The 16,896-nt window shown below is 47.6% G+C and overlaps 1 protein-coding gene across 1 annotated transcript in view; it reads right to left on the bottom strand.

The window, feature by feature from the left end:
* Positions 1-8,892: 8,892 nt before the first annotated feature.
* The window catches only part of RHOU (ras homolog family member U), a 57,319-nt gene continuing 49,315 nt past the window's right edge, over positions 8,893-16,896 (bottom strand). The window contains exon 3 of the mRNA XM_057531613.1: positions 8,893-9,809. Within this exon, the coding sequence (XP_057387596.1) occupies positions 9,261-9,809 (549 nt within the window). The 3' untranslated portion in view covers positions 8,893-9,260. The remainder of the gene's footprint in view (positions 9,810-16,896) is intronic.

The raw sequence follows: 16,896 nt of genomic DNA, 5'->3' as shown, positions 1-16,896 counted from the left end.
GCATCAATGAATCAGAGCAGAGGGTTCAGATATGAACCCACAGAAATGTGCTCACCTGATTGTGACAAAGGCACAAAAGCAATTCAATAGCGGAATGATAACTTTCTCAGCAAATGGTCCTAGAGCAACTGGACATCCATAGGCAAATAAAAGAGCCTCAACCTAGGTCTCACTGTATACAGAAGTTAACTCAAAACTGATCATAGACTTAAATGTAAAACATAAAACTATAAAACTTTCAGGAATAGAAAAATGTAACAGAAATTCTTTGAGAATTAGGGTGAGGCAAAGAGCCCTTAGACTTTTACATCAAAAGCCTGATCTAGAAAAGGAACAATTGATGAATCGGACTTCATCAAAATTTAAAACTTTTGCTCTACAAAAGACCCTGTTCAGAGGATGAAAAGACAGCCACATAGTGGAATGTAATATTTTTAAACCATCTATCTGACAAAGAACTAATAACCAGAATATATTTTTTAAAACTCTTAAAACTCCATAGTAGAAAACAAACAATTCAGTCAAAAAATGGGCAAAACATAGTGAGCAGCTAGGCTGAGGCCATGTGACTAGTTTTACTTAAAGGGCTCTGAGAAGTGATACATCACTGCCAGTCAGACTATGTAAGAGGTGGTGTGAGTTTTTCATGTTTTCTCTCTTCCTCTTCCCGGAAGCCATGTGTTGAGATGGTGCCTCCCATCGTGCAGGGGCCTGGGTCCCTGAGTCACTGCTTGGAGGAGAGAGTCTCTGGTGAGTTGTTCATCTTACATACATTGGGCATCACATGAGCAAGAGACAAGCCTTTGGTGTGTTAGGTGACTGTAACTTCTGGAATTGTTATTGTGACCATAACCTGTTCTATCTGACAAATGCAGTAATGAACTATAATGTCATGATTTAATACACATTTTTAGATCCTTGGGCGATTATGTGACTTCTGGTTTTTCAGTTATTTGTAATTAATGATGCTGCAATGACTGTCTTTGTTTACGTAATACACTTAGCGCAGGGTTTTCTTTGGAGTAGAGTAGAGGTGAAGATTGTTCCTGGGATATTTCTTAAAGCATTGTTACTAATGAAAGAAAATAAAAGCTTCTGTTATTCCGTGTATTAGTGTCTTTCTTAGTGTCTGATATACTGAATTTGGCCATCAGAACTTTCTTGAATGAATACTTTCTAACATTTGCCACCACTAATCTTGCTAACTGTTGCTATTACAAAAGTAATAGTATACTATATTACTACTGTATACAAAAGTACAAACCATGTCTTTGGCAATTAATAGGCATAAAGTGATTCTTCCCTGATATTTCAGTTTGCATGGCTTTGGTTGGAAGTGAGGTTGAGCATCTCTTCATATATTTGTTTACTGACTGTAATCCTTCTTTTATGAATTTCTAGAAGCAATGTTTGTAATTGAGAAACAAAACAGGAGCTTTGTCTGGTGAGGTTATTTTTCTTTGTCAACTTCTCCAAAATAGCAATCAAACATAATGAAAGGTGAAAAGTATACTATCACTTTCTCTGACTATAGCTCGTTATATGGAACAAAGCCAACTCTCTTAGCTGAGGTTAGCTTTAACTAACCTTTCAGCTGAGATTCTCAAATGTTCTTTCATTATGTTCTTCCAAATGTTTAATTAACTACACTGATGATTAATTAACAGACACCACTTCTGCCATCTGGAACAAGCCACCTCTACCTCTTGCCTTTATCATTTCTCCAATTCAGTTAAGATCTTGGTGAATGCATTTGTCTGACTTTTCATCTTATTTGTCTTCCTCTTTTCTTTTTAATGTTTAATGCCTTGGAGAATTCAAGGTAGGAGAACTCCTGCCTAGGAAAAGTCTAGGAAAATTCACTTGGATTTTCTCCATCCATGCTACAAAGTTTTGTTACAGTAATTTATTTGCTTCTATTGTCTAAAAAGCCATAGTAAGTTGTTCATTAGCAAGTATGAAAAAACTTGAATAACAAACAACAGGGCTTTCCTCCCTGTTGCCACTACTTTTTCAGTTCAGTGCCCTTCCAAACACAGTATCACACATTTTTATCAAAGCAAATTGCTCACACTTCCTGGCGTGGCCCTTGATCCACATCCCTACGTGTCCTTGTAGACACGGTTCCTTTGGCCTGGAGAGCCCTTTCTCACCTTTTCCCCCTGAGAATCCTTCTTATTCGTTAAGACCCACACTAATGTGGGCATGTCTGTGAGGCTCCCTGCCACCAGGCCACGAGCTCAGCTCTCTCCTCACATTTCTGCAGGATGCGTCCTCACTGCATGGCTTTCTCCTCCTCCAGATTCTGAGTCATCAAGAATACATCTTCTCTATCTTTTTGCTCCTAGCACCTATCACGGTGGAAAGTAAGAACATCATAGGTTTTTGTTCAGTGACTGGCAGTAGGTTGAACCATGCAGCAAAGCTTTTCACTTTCAACTTCTAATTGGGCCAGACATTGCCCCTGGGCATCAAAAAACAAAACAGGAAGGACTCTTTTTGAGCAAAAGCATCCTGAGGAGTGTGGTAAAGCCACGGGGCAAATTATAAATGCTGCAACTCAGGGCTTAGCACCAGCGTTCCAGACCCATGGGGTCTCCATCCCAGCTGTCTCTTTAACCATGACCCAGGGTTCTGAAATGCTCTTGATACACACATGGGAGGGGTCTGCCCAGGTCCAGGCACCCATCTTAGAAGTGCTCATTCTGAGCCCAGGAATAAACCCATACAGTTAACTAATATTTGACAATGGAGCCAAGAATACTCAATGGAGAAAAAAACAGTCTCTTCAAAAAATGGTGCTGAGAAAATTGGATATTCACATGTAAAAGAATGTGAATACTTCACATTACACCATTCACAGAAATTAACTTGAAATGGATTAAAGAGTTAAATGTAAGACTGGAAACCCTAAAACTCATAGAAGAAAACGTAAGAAAAAAGCTCTTTGATATGAGTCTTGTCAATGATTTTTTGGATATGATACCCAAAGCACAAGCAAAAAAAGCAAAAGTAAATACATGGGACTACATCAAACTGAAAGGCTTCTGTACAACAAAAGAAACAATCAACATTATGAAAAGACAACCTACAGAATGGAAAAAAAAATTGCAAACCATGTATCTGATAATATTCAACACATATAAAGAACTCATACAACTCAACAGCAAAAGAAACCAGAAAAAATCCAATTAAACAGTGAGCAAAGGACTTGAACAGATATTTTTCCAAAGTAGAGATGTGAATGGCCAACAGGTATGTGAAAAGATGTTTAACATCACTAATCATTGGGAAATTATTACCTCACAATGTCAGAGTGGCTATTATCAAAAAGACAAGAGGTCACAAATGCTGGTGGGAATGTGAAGAAACGGGAACACTTGTGCACTGCTGGAGGGAATGTAGGTTGGTGCAGCCACTATGGAAGACAGTATGGAGGTTCCTCAGAAATTAAAAATTGGACTACCGTATGATCCAGCAGTTCTACCTCTGGGAATATACCCGAAGGAAGTGAAAACACTATGTTGAAGAGCTACCTGTACTCCTATGTTCATAGCAGCACTGTTCACAAGAGCCAAGACATGGAAACAACCTAAATGTCCATCAACACAGATGAATGGATAAAGAGGATGTAGTACATATATACAATGGAATATTATTGGGCCATATAAAAGGAAGTCCTGACATTTGTGACAGCATGTCTTGAGGACATTAGACTAATTGAAATAAGTCAGACAGAGAAAGACAAATACTACATGATATGATCTCACTTATGTGAAATCTGAAAACAAATTCATAGAAAAAAAAGAGATCAGATTTGTGGTTATCAGAGGCTGGGGGTGAGAGTTGGGTGGGTTGAAGGAAGATGGTCAAAGGGTACAAATTTCCAGTCATGAGATAAATAAGTACTGGGGATGTCATGTACAAGTTCACTATAGTTAACACTGCTATACAGTATATTTGAAATATATCATGTATGTGAAGAGAGTAGATCCCGAGTTCTCATCACAAGGGAAAAAACATTTTTTGCTTTTTATTTTTTTTTTGTGCCTATATGAGATGATGGATGTTAACTAAACTTATTGTGATAATCATTTCACAATATATGTAAGTCAAACCATTAGTATGCTGTGCACATTAAACTTATGCAGTGCTGTATGTCAATTACATTTCACTATAACTGGAAAAGAAAAAGAAAGTGCTCATTCCAGGACTGGACTGATTCCTTCCATAGATGATAATTCTCACAAAACTTGGATGGCTTTCTAAAAGTTAAGGATGATTCTTACATACACATGTGTAGAATACATAATTGGCCTTTTCAATTAAAATCACGTGTTATGAGTTATAAAAATCCAGAGTGTTCCTCCCAGGTTAATTTGGTTGATACTGTGGTTTCAGCACTTCCACAGCCCAAGGCACCTTGACATGACCTATGTCCAGAGACAGGGCTCACCCTCCGAGGGACCCTACGATACTCGTTTGGCCCCAATGTTTGAACAGGACGGGAACAAAATGCACCCCACGGAGCTCAATAACTGCCCAGACTCCCAGGAAGGCAGTATAAATGATGGAGGAGGGACTGGGGGAAAGAAACAAGGGTGAAATGTAACCCCTTTTCAGGAGGCGAAGCTTATACCGAGATACAAGTGTAGAGGCCATGTTAATGTGGGCAAGTTACCACCAGTATCCTCATCTCATCCAGAAGTCCAAGGATGTAACATCCCGCCAAGGGTCATCACAAGCCCCCTTTATGCAAGTGGAGAGCTTCAAATGCTGATGACAACACGGCCCCAGCCCCCATCAGGGACCCCAGGGGACAAAGGGGTCTCCCGGCCTCAGGGAGGAGCCTGGGTCTGCGGCTCTGTATCTCATCCTGTGATCAGCTTCGGTCATTAGGAGCGAAACTCCCCAGGGGACTTTTGCCCGAAATGCGGTGTGTTAAGTTCCAGACAGTTCAGGTCAATATTGTGGACCATTAACTCAATGTTTTTGCTTAAAGATGAGTGGGAATGAGTAAATAATATCCTTCCTCAAGAAAGTTTCCAAAACACAGGGTACAGACGGGCCTTCAGAGACTTCCAGCCTGGGGTGCACATGAGTCAGCTGACTGTTTCTCTTCCATGGTGACTTTGGGTTCTGAAATTTCTGTGGCCTGAAATGTCCATGGCTGTCACATTAGGGGGACAGGACGTTTAAAGAAATATGGAACCTAAGATGAGGATACTTCATAAAAGTAACAAAAAATTTGAGTCCATTAGCAACAGAATGTTCAATTAGGAAAATAGTTTTAAGTGATACTGCGCAAGAGAATAAGAAAGTAACAGAAGGAGAAAGAACCTGAGGATGGAAGGGCCTGAATATTTTGTGACCTGTGTCACTGTTCAAATCTCAAAGGTTTGAACACCAAAGAAAAAATGCATGGGGGAAAAAAAAACAAAGCAGATTTCCTTTGTTCTAAATAAAGTAATCATCTATCAAGTTGCAGTAGGGTGGTAGGGTTGTAGGTGATTTTTTTTCTTTATTTTCCTAACTTCCTAATATGTTATTTTACTGTTTTGCTAATAATAATAAACTGATGAGTTAACCCAGCCATAGGTTAACACAAACTCTTAAAAAAGGCTTTTAAACAATGACACATGCAAATAAGAAGCTGTTGACAGGAAAACACCCCCACCGTGACCAGGGGGCATGCCCTGTCCCAGCCTCCACCCTGCACTGTTGCACCCCAGCCTCGAGGCTCCAGGTGCTTTGGAGAAGAGGGTCCAGTATCACCCCACCTCTCACCTCACTCCTGTCTGACTGTCTGTGTTCGTGTTGTGTCTCCTGCCCCACCTGGTACGGCTATGACCCACACCAGCTGTAGACATCCCATCTCACTCTGGAATCCCCAGGGACCTCAGACACCACCCATCCCACTGCCTGGGCTGGTGGGGGAAGGACCCCCTAGGACAAGGGTGCCTGTGGGGTTTGCTGCTCATCCAGGGAAATGACTCTCCCATCCAGCATGACGCCCAGCGCACCCGGAAGGAGCCAGTTACAAGCTGGCCCACTTTCCTCCAGGCGGCTGGCTGCGATAACCTTGATCTTGAATACACTTTTCTGAGGCACAGATAAGAAGTACTGCTGATTTACAGAGTCTAGAGAGAGGGGTGACATTTTGGGCCAAGTGTCTCTTAGCAAAGCAGGAAAAACAAAAAAGTGGTTCCTTCACTTTCAGTGTGCGGGTCAGAGAGTCCGGCTCTGGTCCGTTTAAGCAGAGGCTGAGCGGATGGGCCCGCACAGGGGTGCCCTTCCATCCGCCCTCCTGCCCGAAGCGCATCAGCGAGGGCCCGAGGCAGAGGGAAAAAGGTAAAGTCATGCTTCCCTCCTAGGTGACCAAGAAGACCAGGGCTGCTTGGAGGGAATGCCTGTCCCAGGGAAAAGGAGCCTCCAGAATTTCAGAACTTCTAAACGCCTCATTGCAAGATGACACCCCAGCCTGGACTATGGACTCGTCTCCACAGCTGTAGCCCGAGAGGTCTGGTTTCTCTTCCCCAAATCCCTGCAACCACCGCCCCCGCCTTTGCCCGGGGACTGCGGTTTGTCCTGTGAGCCTGGGACTCACTGGGCATCTGCTCTCTCACATCCACCGTTTCCTAAACCGCGGCTCCTCTGCGGTGGTTGCTGTTGGACGTGGCTGCCCTCTAAATCCCCTGTTGCTGTCATCTGTGCATCGTCTGGTCCCCTCCATCTTTCAGCCATTCGCTGCACGTAGCTCCACCTCAGGCCCCCATCCTTCGGTCCAGGGCAGCCCACGGCAAGCGTGGACCAACCCAGCCCCTGTTCCTAGTCCCTCACCTGCCTGCACCCCTTTCCCACCTTGAACCCAGATATGAGGCTGCACTGAGGCAGCACCTTCTGACCATGGAGAGAGGCTGAGAGCCAGGTCCAGATGCTGCCCTGACATCCCTGAGCCTCTGAACCCAATGCAGATCTTGACTCAGTCACACATCCCACTTTCCTAAGTCTAATACATTCCTGGGACTTCCCTGGTGGTCCAGTGGTTAAGACTCTGTGCTTCCACTGCAGGAGGCAGAGGTTCGATCCCTGGTTGGGACCCTAAGATCCTGCATGTCACATGGTGTGGCCACAAAACAAACAAACAAAAACTAGGTCTAATACATTCCTGATGGGTGATGCAAGTCCTCTGTAAATTCACTGCCGTTTGTCTCAGTTGAATCCACACTCAACAATACCTGTTTTTGTCCCTCCAAAACCACTCTTCGCTATCTCCCTGCTGCGCTTCGCAACTTCTGTGCCTCCTTCGGCTGGCACGGTGCCCGCTATGTGCAGAAGACCACGTATCTGTGGTTGAATGCCTGGCTTGAAAGCAAAGCCTAAGGCTTATTTGGGCTTTACAATTGCTCAGTCCAATCTGTGGACACAATGCATTGGTATTTACGGTAAGATTTAGAATTACAGTGAGGGACCCAGAGGCTTCGCTTATGTGGTTACAGACAGTGAAAAGATGCTAAAAGTCAGTCATCAAAAGGAAAAGGACACAGCAAGTAAGAGAAAGGCAGTCAAGCCAAGAAAATAAACAAAAAGAGGAAAAGGGGCTCTTGGAGTTCTGGGAATGGACAGCATCCTGAAAAAGCAGAGAGTCAAGGCGGAGACCAATCCGGTTGATAAATTATCTTTTTTATTGTTTCAGGGAACACTTCATGCCTGAGCGTTCCAGTAAAAGGCATAAATGAGACCAAAGGGACATTGCTGTCTGCCTGGCCGTTTAGCATTTTAACAACTTGTGCTGCTTCTTCCAGGAAGCAACAGCTCTCTGTCTCTCTCTCTCTTTCTCTCTCTCTCTCCCTGTTTCCCTGTCTCTTTCTCTCTCCCTCGGTCTTCCTCTCCCTCTCCCTCTCTCTCCTTCTCTCTGTCTTTCTCTCTTTCTCTGTCTCTGTCTCTCTGTCTCTCTCTCCAGTGTCCTTGGCCTGGGGCTCTGATTCATGACCACAACCCCCGTGCAGACACCAGGCTGCTGAGAGACTTAGGCAGGCTCCTGCTTCTGGTTTTACAAGCAGAGAAACTGAGGCATGGAGTTCAGTCCCCTGTGCACCCCACGTAGCCATGGTTAAGACTCTTGGCTCACCAGGACGGGCTTAGGAAGAAAAACAGAGATTCCCCTAAAGCCCAGCACGTGTTTCCGTCGTGAAGCCCGGCGTCCAGGTCCTGCCCGGCTCCCTCGTTTCCCCCCGGAGACTCAGAGATATTGACCGGCTGCGGGCCTGGCTCAGCTGCCCCAGGCGGCGTTAGTGGGGACACTGCGGGATGAGGATGGACCCAGGCGGGACCTGGGCATCCACAGCAGGTATCAGGTGAGAGTGGGAGGGTGAACTCAGGTATTGGAGGGAGCCCGGGAGAAGAAGCCTCTCCCAGCTCCCACACGGGGGCGGGCACCGCAGGGAGGCCTCCTCGAGCTGAGACAGGAGGAGGCCTGGGACAGCCACCCGTTTCTCAGTTCTAAGGGACTTTTGTTTTCCTGTGTCAAAGTGCACTGTTCTGCTTTTGGGAAGAGTTGAAGCTCTGAAGACCCGTGGACAGCTTGTGCTCAGTGACCATCTCCTGACAACAGGCCCAGCAGCTCCAACCAAACCAGAGGAGGGAGGGGTCCCCGTGTCGTACGGGACGGTCAGCCAGGGCCACGGCGTCGGGCACGGTCCCTTCACCCCAGCCCACTGTGTTCACAAGGATCTGTGCAGTAACCGGAGAGGGGAGGGGTCAGTACAAACATGAATCATTTCTCCTCTCCAGAAACTCATCACTTCATCTTTTTAATGCTTCCCGGTACCGCATGTTTCAAGCTTAGGGTTTTGTTTGTATTTTTATTTATTTGTTTATTTTTAATTGACGTATAGTTGATTAACAATGTTGTGTTAGTTTTAGGTGTACAGCAAAGTGACTCAGTTATACATATACGTCTTTATCTATTCTTTTTCAGATTCTTTTCCGTTATCGGTTATTATAAGATATTGAGTAGAGTTCCCTGTGCTATACAGTAGGTCCTGGCTGTTTATTTTATACACAGTAGTGTGTATCTGTTAATCCTAACCTCCTAATTTATCCCTTCCCCCCTTTCCCCTTCAATAACCATAAATTTTCTTTCCATGTCTGTGAATCTATTTCCGTGTTGTCAATAAGCTCATTTGTATCATCTTTTTAGATTCCACGTATAAGTGACACTGCAAGCTGTATTTTACCCGCCTTGTGTGTCTTCTAACTCAGCTATAGGAAACAGTGTTGGTGGGAGCAGCCCTTGGGGATGGGAGCAGAGAGGCAGGCCCTGCACCCTTATCAGAGGGGCTCAGGTCCAAAACCAGGGACCCCCGAGGATCTGGGCGTGAGTGGACGTGAGGCCAGCACAGTTCAAAGCGCTCCGTGCTGTGTGGCCGAGAGGGGCTGCTGGGCGGCCGCTGTGATGATAAACTCCTGTTGCAAAGCTGCCCGGCACTGATAGAGGAAAAGGCTTCAAAGCGGCTTCTTGACGGGCTTCTCCCTGCAAGAAACAGGGCCGCATTTCTCAATCGACTTGAATTCCTCAGAGCAGGCGGGGGCTCAGCCCGGCTCCGCTGGATCCGTATCTCGTGGGGGGAGGGATTCCTCCATTTCCAAGCCAGAGCCGCACCCCCTCTGTGTGGCCAGGCGGCTCCTGCTGTCCCTTTGGACCTTGGCCTGAGGCCCAGAGGCTGGCAGGGATGTGAGAGCGTCTGAGAGCCGCTTTCCCCTCCAAAAATCGCTTCATGCTTTATCGGCAGATGTGATGTTTCTTCCTATAAGGAAACAAAATGTCAGGTTTAGAGCATGATTCCCAAGTTGGGTGGCAGGCAGCTACCATCCTTTGCCCCGTCACCTCTGAAGTTTTCCCTTATGATGTGTGAGATCACGAGGCCTAATGTCCAAGCCCATCAGCCCCACTGATACACCACGTCCCAGCTGAATGATTTCTCTGGATCTGACGCTCTCAAACGGAGCTACAGCACTGGGGAGGCATGGGGAGGGGTCCCTTCACAGCCCCAAGGACCACAGAGAGCGCTGTTCTCTGGAGTATCGCATTTCCATGATGTTCGGGGACTCTGAAGTCAAGCAAAAACCGGGGAGGCTTGGGTCGAACCGGACGCCTTGATCTGCTGGAAGGCGGCTGCTGCCAAGGACGGGCCCGGGACCTGGGAGGCAGGACCTCACAGTCTGAGTCTGGGCTCCACCTCTCTTCTCCTGCTTGGATGTGACTTTGAGCAACTTACTAAACATGCTCAGTCCACATTTCTGCATTTGAAGAAAAGAGGTAATAACAGTACCTACGTGTAGGGCTGTGGGGACAGTTCACCGAGTGACAACGTTAGAGGAGCTCTGTTGGTCCAGGCCTGAGTCAGCGCTGCCACCACGCTGCCCGACACCAACGGGTCCACAGCGCACATCAAGTCAAGTGTCTAAACGGAACCAGCCCCAAGACAGGGTCGCATTTGACCAAACGCTGTGCCTGGAGGGCCCCCCGTGTGTCTCCCCAGGAGCAGCGGCTCAGGGTCACTGACCCCATGGTCCCGGACACCCACTAATTCATAGGACCAGCCGCTGTGAAGGGGGAGGCTGGGCTGCCTGGGGCTCTGAAGGAACAGCTGTGTGGGTGGGTCACTGGCTGAACAGGCCTCACGGGGGGACGATGGGGTTATTAGGCAGGGGACACGATAAAACCCAGGAACTTTCTGCTTCTCCTGGGACTCCTGGCGTTATTTTGATATCAGGAGCCGTGGCTGGACAATCCCACCCCATCCTGGGACGTTATCTGGACCAAGTAAACCAAAAGGCCATTCAAGGTACTCCATTCAGTCCAATATCTAACACCGTTACTTCCCATGTCTCCCGTCTCTGAGTCTCCCCATTTAATCCTCCAAAATCAAACAAAAAGGATACAAACTATAGGGAGATGCCCTCAACAAAATGGGAGATTTGCCAACAGAATTCCACAGTGAGCCCAGAGCTCACCCACAGCGAATGGAACAGTGAGGTGGCAGAAGGACAGAGGCAGGGGTGCCGGAGCTCGTTAGGGACGCCGAGGGACATGAGAAGATGCCACTGTCCCCGGCTGGGCCAGCGTCGGCGGGGGTGCGGGGGATTCCACCCAGACTGCCTGCCTGGAGACAGACAAGAAAGGGCTTCTGGAAGAGGAGAGCACAGATTTGGAATATTCAGGAGAAAAGGAAGGAAGGGAAGAAGTGAAAGGAAGAAAACAGAAAGAATAAGAAAGAAGTTACAGAGAGAACGAAGTTTCCTGTTAGGCTGAGTGGTCCAGAGTCATGTACCTAAAACTTGCCCGATCCACAGGAGCTATCATCTGGGGGTTCCTCGCCCCGGGGTACAGTAGGGTGAGGGTTGAAAAACCACGACCCATGGGCTAAAGCCGACCTGCCTCCTGTTTTTGTATGACCCATCAGCTAAAAACAGTTTTTACATTTTTAATGGTTGAAAAAAAAAATCAAAGAAAGAATAATACTTCGAGACACGTGAAAATTATATGGACTCTAAATTCCGGCATCCTTAAGGGAAGTGTTATTGGAACGCAGCCAGGCTTATGGGTTCGCCTCTTGTCTGTGGCTGCTTTCCTGTTCCAACAGCAGAGCTGAGCAGCTGAGACAGACCACACAGCCCGTGCAGCCTGAAACAGTCACTCCCTGGACTTTATATAAAGCGTTAGCCGATGCTAAGCAGAGCTGGCCGTTAAGCAGTGGTCTCGGGTGTGTTTTGGATCCTTCGATCCAGGAGAAGAGGGGACAGGCCAGGGCAGCTGGAGAGGCAGAAACCAGTGCCACATGCATGTTTAATGAGGCCGGGGGATTCCCTGCTGGTCCTGTGGTTAGGACTCCGCACTTTCCCTGCTGAGGGCCCGGGTTCGATCCCTCATAGGGGAACTAAGATCCCACAGGCCGAGCAGTGTGGCCAAAAAAATTTAAAAATAACAAAAATAAAGAGGCCGATGCCCCGTAATTCTTTAGGTGGCAGCCAAGGCAACAGTGACCAGGGAGAGCTGGTGTCTTTGGCTTTTTATGGCCAAATATTATTTTTTTTTTAAAGCACAGCCTCATAATAAAATAGAATCTCAGAAATCTGCACAATAAGGTAGAATGGACACCCATCCTAGAAGTCCTCCGCTGGGTTCTCGTTTAAAGAAAACTGTTAGGCATGCTGTAGTCACCCCAGCTGGGAGAACTGAGATGCCCGGCCTGGAGCTGGGCTTCTCCCTGGTCATCCTGGGCCCGACAGGCTGGCCTCCAGCTGCCTTCCCAGAAAGGCCGCCCTCCTCCCTGCTGCTGAGGTCGATGTCTCATCTTTTTTTTTTTAATTTTATTTATTTATTTATTTATTTTATTTATGGCTGTGTTGGGTCTTCGTTTCTGTGCGAGGGCTTTCTCTAGTTGGGGCAAGCGGGGGCCACTCTTCATCGCGGTGCGCAGGCCTCTCACTATCGCGGCCTCTCTCGTTGCGGAGAACAGGCTCCAGACGCGCAGGCTCAGTAGTTGTGGCTCACGGGCCCAGTTGCTCCGCGGCATGTGGGATCTTCCCAGACCAGGGCTCGAACCCGTGTCCCCTGCATTGGCAGGCAGATTCTCAACCACTGCGCCACCAGGGAAGCCCTCGATGTCTCATCTTAATCCTTGCTGGTTTTCAGGGGAATAAAACGCCCATCAGTGTCCCCTTTGACCTTCCCCCTTTTGCTCCTCGTTCTCCGGGAGGGGCTTTAGCTGGTGTCCTCACCTTTCCGGGCCTGTCTGGTCTCTCACAAGTGCTGCTGCAGCCATACGCCGTGCACAGTCCTCAGCTGACATATGTCCCTCTTGCAGCTGTGTCTATAAAGCTAGTAGTTTCACAAAATGAGCCTCCCCCCAGCCCCCGGCTCCGCACCAGAACACCGCCCAGGTGGCGGTGACGTCATGCACGTGTACACCTGTGTCCACGAACACACACTCACGGGGTGCCTGTGAGTCCCCTCCCACAACGTGCCCGGCCCTGGTCACTGTCAGACCAGCACGCCGGGCCCAGCGGTCAGTGGCCAAGCCCACCTCTAATTGCCCACCGTACAGGTTTATGATTTTTTTTAATGTGTCTGTGTGTATGTATTTGTATTTATGGCAAAAGAAAGCTTAAAACTTACTTGATAATTTTTATATTTTATGATAAAAATGGTAACATCTTAAAAATGATATTGCAACAAAGCTCCCTTCCTAGTTGATGGCAGAGTAGGTGTCCTATCCTACTTTCAAAAAAGAACAAAGTGGGGGTGGGGTAGGGAAGGATGGGGAGTTTGGGGTTAGCAGATGCAAACTAGTACGTATAGGGTGGATAAACAACAAAGCCCTACCGTATAGCACAGGGAACTATATTCAGTATCCTGTGATAAACCATAATGGAAAAGAATATGAAAAAGAATGTGTGTGTGTGTGTGTGTGTGTGTGTATATATATATATATATATATATATATATATATATATATATATACACATATATATATATAAAACTGAATCACTTTGCTGTACAGCAGAAATTAACACATCATTGTAAATCAACTATACCTCAATAAATTTTTTTTAAAGAAATGAAATACAAAAGAATAAAAAAAAGAAAAAAGAACAAAGAGAGCTGGAGAAGGCAAGGTCCCAGTTGAGCACTTTAGTTCCTAAGAAAAGAGCCACAAGGAGAAATTAGAATTATTCCTTTTTAGAAGGATTTTTTAGTTTCCTGCCACAGGCGTAGCAGCACGCGTGCCCATGAATCTATCAGCTCATTGATGCAGGCACTTATGGAATATCTGGGGCACATTTCCTGTGCTTCATGTCTGTTTTGTCAACCTATGTGTGCCCAGCACCCAGTGCGTTGCCTGACAAATAGGAAGAGCTCAGTAAAAGGCCTAAAATATGTAATGAATAGTGTTGGCCTCAGAATCGACCCAAACTGAGGAAGCTCTGATGGGAACCAACCTGCAGGAGGCTTTTCTCTGCTGGAGGGAGTGAAGGAGGGGGGGTGTTGAGATGGAGGGAAGAGGGGCTTGCACCCCCTGACGGCAGGTAGGGGCCTGGGATGGGGTGGAAGCCTGATGTCTGTTCTAGATGCTGGTCTTCCTGCCCTGTGTCCGGGGCGTAGGTCTGAGCCCATGGGGAGAAGGGCTGCAGGCCGGGAGGGGAGGCGCCCCGTGACACACAGCCCAACCCTGGCACCCGAGGGCGGAAGCCGGCAGCGCCCAGGAAGACAGCAGCCGCACTGAGCAGCTGGCCAGTCAGCAGCTGGGACCAGGAAGACAGCTCCCAGGAGGCACGTTGCTGGAAGACAGGAGTGGAAGACCAGCATCAGATGGGACCAGATCGTTCCAGAACTTGCATCTTTCATGGGAACTCCTCTGGTACCCAGAAGCCCACTAGCCTGTAGAAACTCAGCTATCTTGTTCCTGAGAGTAATGAGCTGCAGTCCTTCATGATTTTAGGTGCAAATGAAATGGTTACCGCTTGGGCCCCTTGAAGCTGGAAGTTCAAGATTCTTGCTCCTGCATCCTCCAGGGATCACTGGACCCCTAGGGGGTCTGGAGGCGAAGGAGTCCTGACAGCTGGGTCCTGGCCTGGGTCACTGGCTGGGGCAGAACCGTTGATGGCTGGTGGCCTGGTGAGTCTTTGTCCCCAAACACAGGGAAAGTCGGGCCAGCAGCTTGCTTCCCCCAATTCCACCTTGCAAGTCATTTTGTTTGGAATCCAGATCTCCTATTTCAAGGCCTATTGCTAAGCAAATTTCTTAGATGGAATTTTTTTTTATATATAAGTTTACTTATTTATAATTTAATGGCGGCCTTGGGTCTTTGTTGCTGCGTGTGGGCTTTCTCTAGTTGTTGGCGAGTGGGGGCTACTCTTCGTTGCGGTGTGCAGGCTTCTCATTGCGGTGGCCTCTCTTGTTGCAGAGCATGGGCTCTACAGCGCAGGCTCAGCAGTTGTGGCGCATGGGCTTAGTTGCTCCACGGCATGTGGGATCTTCCCAGACCAGGGCTTGAACCCGTGTCCCATGCATTGGCAGGCGGATTCTTAACCACTGTGCCACCAGGGAAGTCCCTAGATGGAATTTTTTTAAGGCTCAAAATTCTAAAGGATTCTTAGCTAACAAATATCTTTTACCTGCTTGATGGTTTCCAGTTGCAGTGAGATAGAGACAAGATGCCTCAACGTGGCGCTGATTTTGTCAAAGCTGCTACGTTTCTCCACCTCCTTTTCCTTTCTGACACCATATCCTGGGCTCCACCCGACACTACCAGTCACATGCAGGCCCATCACTGTCCTTGACAATTAGCTCAGCGTCCAGTAGATAATTAAGAAGAAATGAAATTGCCTGTCACTTTCACCCCATGTGGTTGGGCTTCTGTCCCCGGAACCTAAAGATATTAAGAACCGCCCAGCACGACTTACACTTTCCAGCTGGGATCTTACTCCCATCCCAGCTGTCAGTGCTCACGGGGATCAGGCCTTGGTCACCTCTTACCGATACTTCACCAGTAATCTCTAATGTGATAGACCACCCTGATTCCAGCATGGGCCTCTCCAATCCATTCTGTCCTCTTCCAGGAAGACCATCTACCCAACTGCCAGCCCTACCACTTCATCTTCTTGATGGTAATAGGCTGAATAACGGTCCCCAAAGATATACAAGTGCTGTGATCCCTGGCCCCTGTGATATGACCTTGTATGGAAAAAGGGCCTCTGCAGATGTGATTAAAGTGAAAGATCCTGAGATGGGGAGATGATCCTGGATCATCCAGATGCACCCCACAAGTGCAATCACAGGTGTTCTCATAAGAGGGGGACGGAGGGAGAGGAGGGGCAGCACAGTTACAGAGGCAGAGACTGGAGTGCTGCGGTCACAGCCAGGAATGCCAGCAGCCTCCAACAGCTGGGGAAGGCAAGCAAGGACCCTCCCCCAGAGCTTCTGGGGGGTGTGAAGCCCTGCCAACACTTTGATTTTGGACTTCTGGCCTCCAGGACTGTGAGAGAATATGTTTATTTTGTTTCAAGCCACCTGGTCTGTGATTTCTTATGGCAGCTGCAGGAAACAGACACTGACCAAAACCCTGTTGCTCTAAACCATAAAGCCCTCAGCAGTCTGGCATCCGGGTATTCTAAAGACCCATCTCTCTCTGCCCCCCTTCATGCCTCATCCCCCAACCCCCATGCTCACGCCGACAGCCTGAGAGCGCCCACTGCCGCTGCTTTGCCCACCTGGAGCAGGTCTGCACACAGCTCCTGTCTCACCTTGGAAATCATCTCCTCTCTGAAGCTTCAACCATGTGCTCCACCTGTTCAGGGAATTTGGTTCTAAGTTCCCCGTGTATCCTACAACTTGCCCGTTTTTCTAATTATGTGTCTTCACTAAACTGTAAGGTCCTTAAAGAGCAGGGACTGAAGGCCCTCTGTTCTTAGCACAGTGTGTGTCATAGAGTGGAAGGCTAGCAAATGTTTCCCTGTTTAAATAAAATTGCTTCTGTGCAACAGTTTTATTTTTATTTATTTTTTTTAATCTTAATTTTAGTAGTTTATTAATTTTTTTTTTTTTGGCTGTGTTGGGTCTTCGTTTCTGTGCGAGGGCTTTCTCTAGTTGCGGCGAGCGGGGGGGCCACTCTTCATCGCGGTGCGCGGGCCTCTCACTATCACGGCCTCTCTTGTTGTGGAGCACAGGCTCCAGACGCACAGGCTCAGTAGTTGTGGCTCACGGGCCCAGTTGCTCCGCGGCATGTGGGATCTTCCCAGACCAGGGCTCGAACCCGTGTCCCCTGCATTGGCAGGCAGATTCTCAACCACTGCGCCACCAGGGAAACCCCTGTGCAACAGTTTTATACT

Source organism: Balaenoptera acutorostrata, chromosome 16, assembly GCF_949987535.1.
Source record: "Balaenoptera acutorostrata chromosome 16, mBalAcu1.1, whole genome shotgun sequence".
NCBI lineage: Eukaryota > Metazoa > Chordata > Mammalia > Artiodactyla > Balaenopteridae > Balaenoptera > Balaenoptera acutorostrata.
Note: the sequence above shows the minus strand (reverse complement) of the source record. Positions and strands in the feature narration are given on the sequence as shown.